This window comes from Rhea americana, unplaced genomic scaffold (assembly GCF_003343005.1).
Source record: "Rhea americana isolate MKP2758 unplaced genomic scaffold, rheAme1 scaffold_35, whole genome shotgun sequence".
NCBI classification, from domain to species: Eukaryota; Metazoa; Chordata; class Aves; order Rheiformes; family Rheidae; genus Rhea; species Rhea americana.
The window spans coordinates 5,799,456-5,814,499 of record NW_028186479.1 but is presented as its reverse complement, the minus strand read 5'-3'; the positions used below and the strand labels follow the sequence as shown (position 1 = coordinate 5,814,499).

At 39.2% G+C, this 15,044-nt stretch overlaps 1 protein-coding gene and 1 long non-coding RNA gene across 3 annotated transcripts in view; one reads left to right on the top strand and one right to left on the bottom strand.

The window, feature by feature from the left end:
• LOC146592022 (C-C chemokine receptor type 2-like) overlaps positions 1-862 on the top strand; it is a 4,884-nt gene extending 4,022 nt beyond the window's left edge. Inside the window, exon 4 of the mRNA XM_085311737.1 lies at positions 1-862. Coding sequence (XP_085167863.1) covers positions 1-725 — 725 coding nt within the window. The 3' untranslated portion in view covers positions 726-862.
• LOC146592020 (uncharacterized) overlaps positions 1-15,044 on the bottom strand; it is a 30,242-nt gene that overhangs the window by 9,390 nt on the left and 5,808 nt on the right. The window contains exons 2-3 of one of the 2 annotated variants that reach the window (XR_014896696.1): positions 7,531-7,701; positions 5,474-5,566 (exon numbers count right to left, since the gene is read on the bottom strand). This is a non-coding gene — a long non-coding RNA (uncharacterized LOC146592020). Of the gene's footprint in view, positions 1-5,473; positions 5,567-7,530; positions 7,702-15,044 lie in introns of those variants that run through there. The other variant, XR_014896697.1, reaches the window with a different exon arrangement.

Genomic DNA, 15,044 nt, shown 5'->3' with positions numbered 1-15,044 from the left:
GCTTCTACAGCGGGATCTTTTTCATAATCCTGTTGACCATAGACAGGTATCTGGCCATAGTGCATGCAGTGTTTGCTTTAAAAGCCAGGACAGTTGCCTACGGCATCCTCACCAGCACTGTCACTTGGGCTGTTGCTCTTTTATTCTCTCTCCCAGGAATCTTTTTTCACAAAAGTCAAAAGGAAAATTCACGTTATACATGCAGCCCTCATTATCCAATAGGTGACTCAATGAATTGGAAGTACTTTTGTATTTTAAAGATGAACATCCTGGGACTTATTTTTCCAATGATCATCATGATTTTCAGTTACTCCCAAATTCTAAAAACATTAATGAGATGTAGGAATGAGAAAAAACAGAAGGCAGTCAGACTTATTTTTGTGATCATGATTTTTTACTTCATCTTCTGGACACCATTTAATATTGCTTCTTTTTTGTACACCTTTCAAACTTCATTATCTCTCAGTACTTGCGAAATTAGTGGTCAACTGGGGAAAGCAATCCAAGTGACAGAAACCATTTCAATGATYCACTGCTGTATCAACCCTGTGATCTATGCATTTGTTGGAGAAAAATTTAGGAAATATCTTTATACCTTTTTCCGAAAGCATGTTGCAGCTCACCTCTGCAAAAAATGTCCAGCTCTTTATCATGAAAAATTAGAAAGAGTTAGTTCCACATTCACACCGTCTACTGCAGAGCATGACATCTCAACAGGACTGTAAAAACTGCATTGAAAGGTTAAGTAGTAAACTTTGCAACACCCTCTTTGTCTTAAGGACTGCATGACATTATTGTTTAAGATCTGTATGGCAATCACTACTAAAAACTGGATGACACCCTATTACTGTTTTTAATTATTTCCTGGGATTACAGCATTTTACATTTTTAAACTAAGAGAATTGATGAGTTCTCCAGGAAAGGTAAATATCACAGTTGGATCACTTCAAAATTTGAATGGGGACCAGAATAGTATGATTCTGGTGTTTGACCCAAATTTTATCCAACGAATAAATACTAGCGAGATTTACCTAGTGGGAATATAATATTGAAGAGTCTAAGGGCTGATGTGTCCTGTCTCAAGAGCCATTTACTGTTATGCAGCAATGTAAGACAAACACTGGAGAAAGTTTTGAGGATGGATGCACCTGTTCAGTTTTCAGCATTAACGACAAAAGTAAAATCCTGAYGGCTTTTGGAAGTGACAGTGTTCTTTCTTTAACACAGTTAGTTATTTGGAAGCATTTAAGTATCCTCATTTTGCCTCTCTCCCCCTTATTTTCCCTGCATGAATAAAGGATGTTTAAAACAAGATTAAGAATGAATATGAGATATATGAATATCTCTCTTCTGTTGGYAGAGATGACTGACCTTCATCTTGGGCCATTATAGACATGGATTTATCTACTATGTAACAGTGTAGCTATTTTTTATTCTTTTCTTTTGACTATACGCTAAATTACAGTATTTTGATTTAGTTCTTTAATTTCATACCTGCCATATCAATGTTCAGTTGCTATCATCTTCCAAAGTGGGCTTTTAAAGGGCAACACCATGATTTCTGTGGGTGTAATATTACAAGTAACTGCACACACCACGGCTACTGACTGCACAACAAGACAAAGTTGCACCTCAAAAACCTACAAGTTTTTCTCTGGCAAAACATATCCCTCGAYGCAAAACAGTACATAGCCAATAGAAGGAAAGAACATCAGCAAAACTCAGCAACAAAGAGAAAAATTGCCTTGGTATTTGCCATGCATGATTTTGTATAAAAATGAAAATAACATCAGGACCCTCTGAAGAATTTCGGAGATCATGAACGCAGTATTGCCTGGAGGCCTTTCTAGTCCTGGATAGATAAACTGCATGTGCAAAGGGCATGGCAGATGCAATAGCTGTATCAGGCTAGGCTCCTGCATGATTTGAACATGCTCTGAGGTTTGGGGTTCACTTCTGGGCAGAGAGTAGCCTAGAACATGGAAAGGCAACTTTCTGTAGAGTAGATATATTGTCTTTCACCTTCCCAGGAGAAGAGCTTCCATTACCCACTGGTGCCACAACCAAAAAGCTGGAATGTTCTGCACTAAAGAGGCCCCTGGAGGTGGCTGTTGAAAAAATGCTCTGGAGCCTCACACTTGCTTACCAGACAGCTAAAGGAGTGAGTGTGCAACGAGGAAAACAGAGTCCAGGACAACAGTGTCCCTTAGGAAAGATTGTTAAGGTTCACGTGGTTTGAATTGTTTCAACTAGAATCTCAACATTCAGAACTGTCTCCTCTCCGCTCTGCAAATGCCCTGTCGTCATAAATTTATACCTTTATTAGGAATTTCCCTGTAAAAGAAAGTGGTATTATGGGGACATGGTGTTAGTAAAGAGAGAGGTGCAGGGGGAAGAAGTTCTTGCTTTAAACTATAAGGAAGTGCAGGCAAGTGCTCCTTATACAAGTGCACTGTCCCTCTGCTTTCTTCTAGTTACCTTCAAAGGGCACCACTCAGATATGTAAGGCCTTGCTCTTGGAGAAATCTGCAGGGGCAGGGCAACTAACCTGCATGCAACATAAAGGATGGAAGAGGGGATTCCACACCCCCTCGCATTAGGCATGCAGCTTACATGCTTAAATTAGCAGCAAATCTCTTCAGTGTCCTTCAGTAGTCAGTTAAGATAAAGAGATGTCTGTGTCAGAAGCAGAAACCCAATTTAAATAGACTCTTGGCAGGATTACCTCTCTGACCATAGAAGAAATGTAGGAATGTCAGTCTCTTAATTTAGGCATCAGATGCCTCAGTTTGGGTAGCATGAACACTATTATCCCTTTGGCCCTGCAACTTCATGGCACTGTTCCTGTTAGCTATTACCCTGTCAGATATGACATTATGGCAACTCTTCTATGAGGTTAACAGCTGAAGAAATACCAGTGGAAAGATGGTACCCTCACAGTAAACTTTCTTGCTTGAAAATGACCCTTTACTTTCTTTTGCAACTTTTTATTGCACTAAAGGGAAAGCACTTTTTTAATATCAAAGATAAATTAATTCAGTGTGATACACAGATATTGCTGTAACTGTGATTACTTCTATTGCTGTATTTTATTTTGAACTTTTGACTTGTAAGAATTATGTTTCTTTGCCCTTTCATGTTAATGTAATGATATTAATAAAATCAGTGTTTGAAATGCAATGTATACCTATAGTCTATGTTCTCCTTGTGAGTAAGAGGGCATCTGCTCTGATCCCAGAGTGGAAGTGGCAAAAAGATGCAGCCACGGACCTAAAACTATGCTACACTCAGAGGCAAATCAAAACTACCAAGTAGAGAACTCTCTGTCCACTCCAGAAGCTATGTAGCTGGCATGACTTTTATCCACCAAGAAGCTTAAGAAGAGTGCATTATAATAGACTTTGGAAAAAGTCTGGATGCACAAATTTTAAGATGGGTGAAATTTGGCAAGCAGAAAAAAAGGGGGCTATGTATGTTATAAATAGGAGAAACTGGAGAATAGGAAGGGCAATAAAAGATGGCATTTCATTGACATTGGGATAAAGACAGCATTCTGTGTTCAGTTTCTGCATCTGATTTCAGATCTTCTTTTACTGCATCTGTATCACAGAGTGACCACAACCAAGTGGTGTGCCTTTTCTCTCACGTTTTATGTGTAGGCAATTTTAAGCATTTAAAGTTCAATACAGAAATACGCTTCTGTTTTCATGTGTCATTCTCCCTGTTCCAGTATTCCAATTTCTTTTTTCCAGCCTACTGTCCAGGCCTCCTTCTCTTCCCCGCACACTGTTTTCTTATCTCTCTATCATTGAATGAGCTAGATTATATACGCACTGCTTTGTCTTCCAATTTTCATTGTGTGTTTTGTGCTGACAGGAAAAACAAAACCACATAACCTAAAAGCACTAGCTTATTGTTATGTTATGTGCCCAGCCAGGACAGTTCTCAGTCAATCAGGATCGGTCTTTGTTATAGTTACTGCACCAAGACCAGGAAAGTGTTAGCAGGCTCTACACAATTTTGTGGCTGATTCTGAGTCTTGGTCAGTCAGATATGGCTGCAGATGTGGCTGATCTGGTGCAGATACAAGTCAGGTAGCCCTAAATTAAGCTAGCAGGACTTGTAGCAGTCTGGCCAAAGTGAGATGATGTTAATTCATTGGGAAGGTTTAACAAGATCCCCAAGACTTGGGAAAGACAACACAAATCACCTCTCCAGAAAGATGGAGGAATTGTCTAGGTATGGGAGGCAAATATTACACAACTCAAGTTTTGCAAGGGAAAGTATTGAGATGAAGATAAAGTGTGTACATAAGGGCTAAAGAAGCAAGTAGAGCTACAGAAACTGTATGATGAAACAGAAGATAAGTTAAAGAAATGGCAGGGCACACCAGGATTGTAATTACAGCAAACTGAACAGAAGAAAGAACCACTGTGATGCTTCGGAGGCATCTGAGCCTCTCTGCCAAGACACTGAGGAAATGAAAGCATGCATTAGAAAGAGTGTGCAAGCAGCATCAGAAAACCAACAAGATTCAAGACAAGACCTCTGTGAATGCTGCAAGTAAATTGCTGATTTACAACACTGAAMTTCTGAAGGGATAGTGAGTTGACAGGGTTTTATATCCCACAGAGCATGCTTAGGAAAAGAACGTTCATGTGCCATCGATAAATATCTGTGCACAGGTCAGAAACCAGTCAAATAGATGAGTTTATGCACAAGACAGGATGGAGTAAGACCTTCATGTTAGGAAATGCTACTACCATGTATTTAGAAGCATTTGGGGAGTAATGCCCCACACAGAAAAAGGTAACTGTGAATATTGTCACTAGCAGATATTTCCTACAGGGACAAGGAAATATAACAAAAGTACATATATGGTATTAGTGAGTGCTGAGCAGTACCCACAAAGAACCACCAGATTTATAATCATTGCCATTGGTTTGTTTGTGGTATGTATATAACGGACAAAACAGAAATAGTGAAACTTCTGGTAACCAGTGCATGGGGATGTTTCTGTCATAACACATTCTTGTTTGTTAATCCAACTGTGACCTTATGTGATGATACTTTAAATAAGATAATGGTAGCTGGCGTAAGTAGGAAGGGGAGCAGATAAAAACAGACGAATATGGAAAAATAGTGGACAAAATTGTGCGAATTATTTTATTAGCCTTAGAAGAGGCTAATAAAGTAATAGACAGACTAATGGAGAGATCAGAGTGCAAACATATAGGTACTTTAATTCTAACCTTAAAAGATTTAGGCAAGTAGCAGAGATTATTTGAGTTAAGTAGCTCCAAAATAAATATCACTCCTTCCGGTGAAAATTAGAAAAGTGCTGAACACAAAGAACATACGGATATTGTTACGTAGTATCTTACTGCAATTAACAAAACATAACAAGATGAAGTGCCATGTGAATAATACAAAGCTGACCAAATTAAACAGCAGAAAAGGCACTTACTGCTTTCTGAAGTTTATCACTGCTTTCCATCACCAATGCCTACTGACTTTCTCCTAGTGGCTATTGTGGTTACAGTGGCCTGGGAAGCATTAGGTCTTACTATTGCAAAGAGAAAAAAGATAACATTAAAACTGGAACTAAACCAGTAAACTCTGGCACATTCAGAATATCCATAGCAATCAGTTAGGCCAAAACAAAGAAGGACGCTTGTTCAAGGGGCGAAGGCATTGGTTTGTATCTATGGTCTAGTGACACTTGCCTAGTAGGAACTACGTTTCCTTCAGAAAATGGAATGATGAAAAAAAGTTGTAAAGTTTGTTACAAAACTGCCAAGCAGGGTTGTAGTTCCTATGACAGTGAGGGCAGTCTTGGTTTGATTGTCTGAAGTCTGAAATGACTGATTTCAGGAAGGTGGGGCCACACCATTGAACTGGAGAAGGGTAACATTTTTGGATAAACAGGTCAACGTGTAAAACTGCACAAACCTTCAACTGAGAATCAGCTTCGCAGAACTGTCTATGAAGCTGTGCCGGTGGGATGTTACAATATAATCTGTCCTGATACCACATTTTCTGAAGATAATGGAAACCAAGTGGATGGAAAAGAACRAGCTAGTTGGACATCACTTAAAGGGAAGCTGTCTTGAGGTAYGAGCAATTACATACTACATCTGATCTTTAGTATCTAGGAGTGCTTTCTGGTTTCTGGGTCCTGGCATGTACCTTGTCATTGTGCAGACTCTCTCCATCCTTTCTGTGACATAGTTTTTAYCAGAAAGAAATTTGGCATGTAATTTTCCCAGCCTGGCTGATCAGGGGACCAGGGCTTTAAAACACACTGAGAACTACTCCTGACTCACTGTCTAGACAGCTACAAATAACAAATACATCAACCTAGAAGTTGTAATAAAATGCAACTGAAAACTGCAAAGAGTGAGATTTGAAGGCCTATGTAAAAATGGAGCTCTCAGAGAGCTGAAAACTTGTGAATCCCATGTCCATGGTAAAATCTATTTTGTAGAAAATCTATTTTGTAGTATGGCAACCCCTTATATATTATATATTTATACATATATAAAATATATTAGGGCAGCATACATCAGAAGCCTGGATAAAAGCAGCAAAAGGAGCAAAGCTCTCTTCCTCTTCACTGCATCAGAGAGCACTGCTAGTTGAGTAAGAGAGGCTTGCGGAAAGCCCAAATAAAAATGATACAATGGCAATGGAGTTAATATGTGCTGCAATGGACAATTATATACATGCAACATTTACAGGAGAGGCACAAATAGAAAAAGAATAATAACAGGGAATGCCTGTGCCCTGATCTCATTGCCAATAAGCAAGCAGTTTCAGCTTGATGTCTTTAAATTCAGCTTCTTCAAAACAAAGATACTAAATATAACTAATGAGATAAAGAATMTCTCTAACTTCGGAGTCGATTTTGTCAATAAATAAGAAAGAAAATGGGATGCAATTGGGGGTATCTATGCAAAAAGAACCAAGTCAGGTCCATGTTTACATGTTTTCATCAAACTCTTTCTGCAGATGGGGAGGATGATCAGTTTTGCTATAGCTATAGCCCTCAATAACAATGTTATGCATTATCATATTGTGTATCTCTAGGAAAGGTACCTGCTAATCTCTACTACAACTTTTACTTTTCCTTTGGATTGTATATTTTTGTATCAAATAGAACAGAACTCGTTAGTTGCATTTTCCAATTTCTGTACCCATAATTTGCTTGATGACATTTATATATCACAGTGGTACACGTGCATTCCAGCAGATACTTCAATACTGGTGTAGGCTTCATACAAATGGTGGTAGCCCCTTGCAGGAGTGCCATACCACTGAGCTATAAAGCAACTGGATACCCCACTGTGATGGCCTGATGACTACGAAGACGAACCATAAAATGAGTCACTGGATAGAATAAGACTGACAAATATAGTTTGACTTGACAGTGTGCATGGCTGCAGCACACTTTTTCAAGTGGTCAAGTAGTCACGGGGTTGAGCAAAACTGACCTTGTAACAAAGACTGTGTTACTTGCATTGACCTTACCTCAGTGCTGATACACACTAAATGGAGGCAGTTTGAAGGCAGCAGGAAGCAGACGACGCAGCAGGAGGGTGGCTGTCCACCACAGATGTGAGAAAGCCCCTGGCTGGGTGGGAGAACAAGTCCTGCGGGGTTGCTAGACTGTTTCAGGAGCGGCAAAGGGGAGCAGGGGAGCTGAGAAGGGAAGAAAAGAAAATCATGAGCCACCAGCATGAGGCAACAGCACACCACCACGATATGGCCCCAGCAGCTGGGAACCAACACCGCAAGAGGCCCCGGCTCGCCTGCAGCAACCTGCAAGATCTGATCAAACCYGATTTCACTACAGCTCGGCTTATCTGTAGCAGATGCAGAGTTAACATATCCTGTAGGTGTTGACAATAAAGTCACAGCCCAGGTATCTGGCATGTCCCTCATTTGTGCTCTCAAGGACTACAGCTATTTACCTGTGGGGAGTCTCCTGTCCACCTCCTTAAAGATCCATCTGGCGAGCAGACCAAAACTATTCTCCTTAGACAACTGTCACAGCTTGTGAACAGCAGTAACCTTCCACCAGTATGCAACACTCCCTTCAATCTTACAGTGGTAATCAGTAAATGAAATATTCAGTTACAAATGCCGATAAGACTGACGTATGAGAATGAAAAGTTGTAATGAAACCGAGCAGATTAGTAACGTCAATGACTCTGTGGGATAAGGGACTATATTTGAAGAGTAGCTTACCACAGATTTTACCTTTAAGTTGTTGGTTTCAGTTAAAATGTTTGAAACAATCTTTACGATAATATATTTCAGACAGAAAAGTCTGACAAAAAATAGGCAAGTTCAACAATAGATTTGAGTTTGTTTCCCTTCTTTGTAWAAAGTGAGCTCATGAAAGGTTTTAAAGTCTCAAGTAGGTTAAGTAACATGTAATAGACAACAGTGTGTGGGGAGAACTAAGCAGGGAGAACTGAGACACACTTCAAAAAGAAATCATCAAAATGTTATTTCAATATGTAGACTGTCTAGGAATCACATATTGAAAACATTAATTTGATACAGTATTTCATTTGAGAATGATAAGAATTCACTAGAAGAGAGCAGAGTTTTGTGAAATTTTAGGCAAGATTATGTTAGAAGCAAAGTGTGGGCTGGTGCTAATCTCTTGTAATACAAATATAACCACTAATTTAACATAGTAAGTGCCTTGCAGAAAGTGATGCTCCATGTTTTAATGTCACAAGGCAAGCAAGTTTGTTTATATAATGAGAGACAACTCATAAGAAGATAAAAGTTGCTACGCGAAATCAGCTTCATACCTCACCTAAGTAAATAAATCCAGCCACATCCAGATAGCCTCATAATCTTGCTGTTTCCTTACCTTACTTGTTATGTGAATGCATGCTATATTCTAACATTTATAGCCATATATGTAGCTTCACTTAAAAAACCCCAGTATTTGAATAACACATCTGAAGGACACAGTGCAGAATCTTTACAGCTGCAGCTAACACTGGCCTAGCTGGCTTCGGAGCAGCRATGACTAAGTGTCCTTGATACAAACTGAGGACGACAGAGAAATGTTGTGGACAACCTGTCATTCCATTTACTTCCTTCTCTTCCTTACCTCCATCTCCTGTTAATCTCCACACTCAACTCCACTTCAACTGCTTTGCAGAGCTCCAGTTCAAAACTAGATAATACAAGCCTCAACAAAGAATCCCTGCCTTGCCCGTTTGTAAATTACTTCTCATGGTTCACCCCACTGAAGGCAAGTAAGTTCCAGCTCCACTTTTACGTGCATCAGCGTGCAAAAAATATAGATGTACATACATCCTGTTGGTCTCTACCTTACTGTATTTCAGGAATATGGAAGATCTTGTTCATGTGCATTGTTCAGCCACCATACAAAGAGGAACTTGAACAAAAATTTAAGAATAAGTTGAAAGGATCTCCTAGAGAAGAGAAACAAGGAACTGTGGAGAGAGATGGGGCCCAGACAACATTCAAGAGAGATAAACAGACTAAAAGAAAACAATTTGGAGAGGCAAAATGGTGAAAGAATCTGTCTCTTCCTCCCAGCAAAGTCTTCTAGTAGCTTGACGCTGCCTGCTACAACTGTTCCTAGAACTGTCCTGTCCCAAATTCCTGGGTAACAGCTCACAGGATTTTGTGGGGCAAAGCTGCTCCTGCTCTCCTACCTCCAGGAGAGGAATTGTAGGTGGACCAGCACAGAACAGAAAGCCCAACTAAATTATGTACATTTTTTTTATTTTCAGCTAAGAACATAAAAAGTGGCTGAGTTCACCTGCCATCATCTGTAACTTGCCTAAGAAATTATATTCTTTCTTGTGTTTTTTCAAAATGGAAACAAATGTCCTCTGGTCTAAGGCAGCCCCAGCAGAGGAATCTCTCTCCTTCCAGGTTATGGTCTGTCTCTTCATGTTTTGTCCAGGACTCCTGCCACACCATGTTCATCACCTCAAATGATGGACTGCAGTAGCTATGCAGTCACAGATATACTTGGAGAGGACTAAGGAAGCTTTAGCCCAGTGGTGTCTGGTCAGTGTGGTGTGTGCCGTCATGTCAGCTGATGCTGTGGCTGTAAAGCCCTGCTACAGTCTCATGTAACCATGCACTCCCACACTATATAGGTGGCTGTTGGCTCACACACTTTCACAGCACTTTCACAGCAACAGAGCTGTGTTAAAAAAAGTTTCAGTCCGAGATCCACACTGAGCTGGATAATTGACATGATACTGTGACACGTACAATATGCCCCCATGTGGTTATTACACAAATATTGATGTGTATTTTTCTGCGTTCCATTAGTGCTATGTTAAAGAAGTAAAATCAGAAACTGAGAAACAAATGTTTGGAATGGATATAAATTCAAGGAGGGAAACATGAACCTACCTGCAGTGACTAAGGTTTAGGAAGAAATTCTGTATGTAGTCAATTTATTTTTCAGCTGACTCAGGTAGCATTTCCTGTACCTACTTCTCACCACTACCAGAGATAGGATTATGGACTAGAGCCTGAAAATCTAGCCCAGTCTTGAAAGTTCCTGTATCTCAGTGAGGAAAATAACATTTTTTCTTTCATCTTCCACAGTACTTTTTCACCAGTGGAGAGATATAGGCATCTTCACGTATGATTCAAGTCAGCCAAGTTAGACAACAATTAGGATCTTTATTTAGGTACACTGGAATCATTTTTAGAAGCAGTTTTTTCCACTGACTGTATAGGGAGTCCAGCACAGTCCATCAACAAAGGCAGGGTGAATATACCATTAGAGTATATCATAGAAGCCATTCATTTTGATGCTGAGACTCCAGCCCTTAAAGAGCTCATTAAAACAGCTGATCAAGAAAAGAAAAAGAAATCTATTTATCCTGGAGAATAAAGACCTTGGTTAGTCCCTCAGGCAAACAAGAATCAACAAGGGAGACAGATTAAACATTTTCATTTCCCTCTCTCCTTTTCTCCCTCCAGATCTGAGGTGTAATTCAGAAGCTGTGATTCCCCTGAACTCCATTTATGAATRGCAGCATTCAAAGCAAGACATGCCCACTGGCATATTAGCATTTTAAAATCATTTAAAGACACAAAGGTTATTGAACTTTTGTGAAAGTAGATGCCTGTGTGCAGGAAAGACATTCCTTCAGGGCCTTTGCTAGGCAGAAGAGCCCTTCAAAGCAAGATGCTATAGATGTACCAGTGCCAAGCAGGGACAGGGAACTGCACTTTATCAGGCATCATATTCAGTGTTTACCCCTCAGAAATTCTCATGTTTCTGGTAAGGCACTGCCTCTCGCTTGCTTTCTTTCTCTGCCCCCTTCCTACATTCTATGTGGTTTCTTTAATGCATAAGAAAGACCTAAAAAGCTGCGTATGGTGCAGCTTTAGTTTAATTCTGTCTAAAAGTCACAGGAGTCAGCCATAGCAAATAAGCTGATCAGAAATCAGATTCTCTTAGGCTTTTCTGAAGCTTAATTTCAACAAATAAGCAACAGTGTTGTTTTAAAAGAAGTCAGACTCACTATATAGACTAAGTTGCAGTCTCACGAAAGGGATTATGCAAAATAGTCGAAAAGACCAGGTTTGATACTGAGAGAATCAACTAAATCTCCAAAGATTCGAGGACTGCAACACAGTCAACACAGCAAATCCAAAGTGCAGATAACTCTATATAAATGAATAAAACCGTCAGCTAACTTTTCTACTTTCTATTAAAGGATAAATAGCGTAGAAGAAATACAATGATTGACAAATGTAAATGGATGAATCTCACATAAATTGTTTTTGTCTTAAGGAGGTTTGTTAAAAGAAAAAAAACAACATAAAACCCTTTTTCTATAACTACAGCTGTCGATTGTGAAACCTTGAGTTCAGCTACTAAGAGGATCCTCCAAAAATTTCAACATCTCTTTGCACATCTCACATTGTTAGTAAAGTAACATCTGATGACCTATTTATAGAAAAAGAGAACTGCTCCTTGATTTTTTTTTTAAATAAAAGCAGATTTGCTTGTTGAAAGTTTGCAGACTGGTACATCCTTCTTCAGGCAGGAAGAGGTATTCTTGAGCTTCTTCTAGTGAGTGACAAATTGATTTAGCATTACTCTTGATGTGATAATCTAAGACATCACTTGTACCGTAAGATACATGGTAAGTCATCTTTGCCTTTTTTTTTTCCCTGTGGATTTAGTAGTTGTTAACGTAGTCTAATGCCAGATGTGAAAAATACCTGTGGAATTCTGCCAATGCGCTCATCTTCAAAAAGTATCCTAGAGAAAAGCATAGTGTATGTTAAATGGAATGAACTACTTACAAAGGACAAAACCACTGGAAGATTTGGGCAGGGAAACAAATCTATAGAGGGTGAGCTGTGTAAGAATGTAATGGAATAATATATCTCTTTGATAAACAGATTATATCCATCCTTTTCTCTGAAGATGATATATTATGATGGAAATTTGTATTTTAAATTTGTTACTGCAAAGACAAAGCAGTTTATTTGAGTGAAGAGTACATATTCCTCCTGCAGGATGACTACAGAAAATCTGATGTAATTTCAACACTCTTTCTCATGCTATATAACAGAGCATTTCACCTCTGCTTACCACAGATTTTTAATTGTTACTATTTTACAGCACTGTGACTGACACACACTTAAATAAAATCTTTGTCCTTTTGAAAATAGAGAGTTTTGATCTGAAACTCAGCATGAAACAGTGACATTTGAGTTTGCTGAACTTGCCTATGGAGAGCTTTTTGACTTGAAAACTGAATGACTGCTAGTTTCAACCAGAGGAACAAAATTAGTATAGGAGATTGCAGATTTCTAGAACAATTGAATATATCTAAGCTGTACTCAGAACAATATATACCTCTTTTTAAAATATTATTCCTGCAAAGATCTTTCAGGATTATCTTTGGTCTTCTTCTAATGATCAGGAAATATAAGCCCAGCCAGGGATCTAATTAACAATACAACTCTAGGTCTATTAATCCAGTGACCAAAACTGTTTCCTAAAACAGTGAGATTATAGGATAAAGCACATAAGCACTTAACTATTCCTTATATGTTTCATAAATTAGTATCTGTAGAGCTTCCATTATCACCATATGCTGGATACTATACACAACTCTGGGTAATAAGTACTTTTGCAGGCAATGGCTTCTGAAGCAAAGACTAAGGTAGAGGAATGAGGCTCAGTTAATGAGAGGAACCACTCAGAGCTGAGACATTTTAAGCATGCAAAAGGCATTGAAAGTAAGAAGATAAGGCGCAGGAAAGATCTGGGAGTTATTGCAAGAAGGCAGAGGAAAGGAAAGGGAAGAGGGAAAGCACTGAGACAACAGTTAGCAGGAACAAAGGGCTGTCGTGAAAGAACTGTAACAATAATATCAAGGTAGCACTCTGCAATAACATTTGCATGTATCTTATTAAATAATTGCTTACCCATGAAACCCTCAGCACAGCTCCATTGTGCTGAGGAGAAGCACAGTGTCATAAATCACTCTGGATTTATGACCCAGGCTTTTTTTCATAACCATGTTTACAGCATCATGCAGACACAAAAGGATCCAGACACTGTAGGGTGCAGGATGTGCTACCTGCCCACTGATGCAATTGATGGCCTCCTGCCTGCTTTGTGGCTATAACTGGTCTTCTGGGCTGCGGTTTCAAACCCTTCAGTCTTGGTAGGACACTTGTTTTAAGGCACTTGCTTCTGCCAAGTAGGTCAATCTCTTGGTTTTCAGCAACCACTGATGCTGTCCCCAACTAACAGCCAGCCAAGGAAGGAAACTGACCACGATCCCAGGACACACTGGAACTGCAGTCCGTCCTTCATCCTGCAATCTCAGTGTACAGTGTCTCTGGCTAATACATCATAAATAGGGATACTTAGCTCTAGGCAGTTACCAACACCAGGTAATGTCAGAGCATGCAATCTAGATCTAGCTGACGGGAACTTTAAATATTCTTGCAATGCCCAAATCTTGATACGTTTGTGAAATGAACAAGTTAATGTTTTGGACMAATGTTTCTTTTACCAAGGTACTTTTTTTCCTAAAAGAATTGCTAAGAGTATTGAAAACGTATAACCCCTTTTGATATTTTAAAATCAGCTTATTTTCTGTCAGTACACCTGAGCCACAGCCACTTCCTTTACTAATCAAACCATGATCTCAGTATTGCAATGACTATGTAGTTAGTGCAGCTATGGAAACAGTTTCACAGAGGTGGTCAGAGTTTCCTGAAAGCCAGCTCTCTCTGAGGAGTCTGACTGCACTTCTATTTTCCCCAAGAAATTGTATCCATATTTTCCCCAAGAAATTGTATCCAGACATAGCTGAGACTGGAACTGTTAAAACTCGCCAATTTTTCCCTACTCTCTGATCTCCAGAAGAAAATTTCTTTAATATGGCAAAGCTATACTAGAACATGAAAGTTCTCATTCTTGAGATATTGGGAACTCAGAGTTAACAGTAAGACCCGGCAAGAAAATAGGGAAGCGGTGGAGGAAAGGTTTGCAATAATAGTATCTCTTTTGTGTTTACAAAGTGCAGATTTTGTTTTAATAAAGCTTCTTGCTTTCTGTGCAGCTTCCTACCTGCACTGCACTGTATGAGAAACTCCATAGGASCTGGTAGGTCAGGAGTGACTCATTTTTAAGGTCATAAGCAAGAGGACACAGACCTACCAAGTGCCTGTCCCTTCTCCAGGATCTCAGGCTTAGGTTTTACCATGTTATCAATCTTGACACAAACTAAGACGGGGCACTAGCATTTGAATGGCTTATGCTTACACAGCAGGAAAGGTTCCAATTGTCAAAAAGATGTCACATTTGATGTCAGCCAAAAAAACCCCATGCCTTTTGAAAGAAAAAAAAAATCAGAATTGGACAAATCATCTGATAAAAGAGTATTTTCTAGTAAAACCCTGAACAGTACACTCAAATAAAATACTAGCTGTGCTAAAAATGTACTACCTCTTTTCCATTTATTTGGCAAAAGATTTATAGG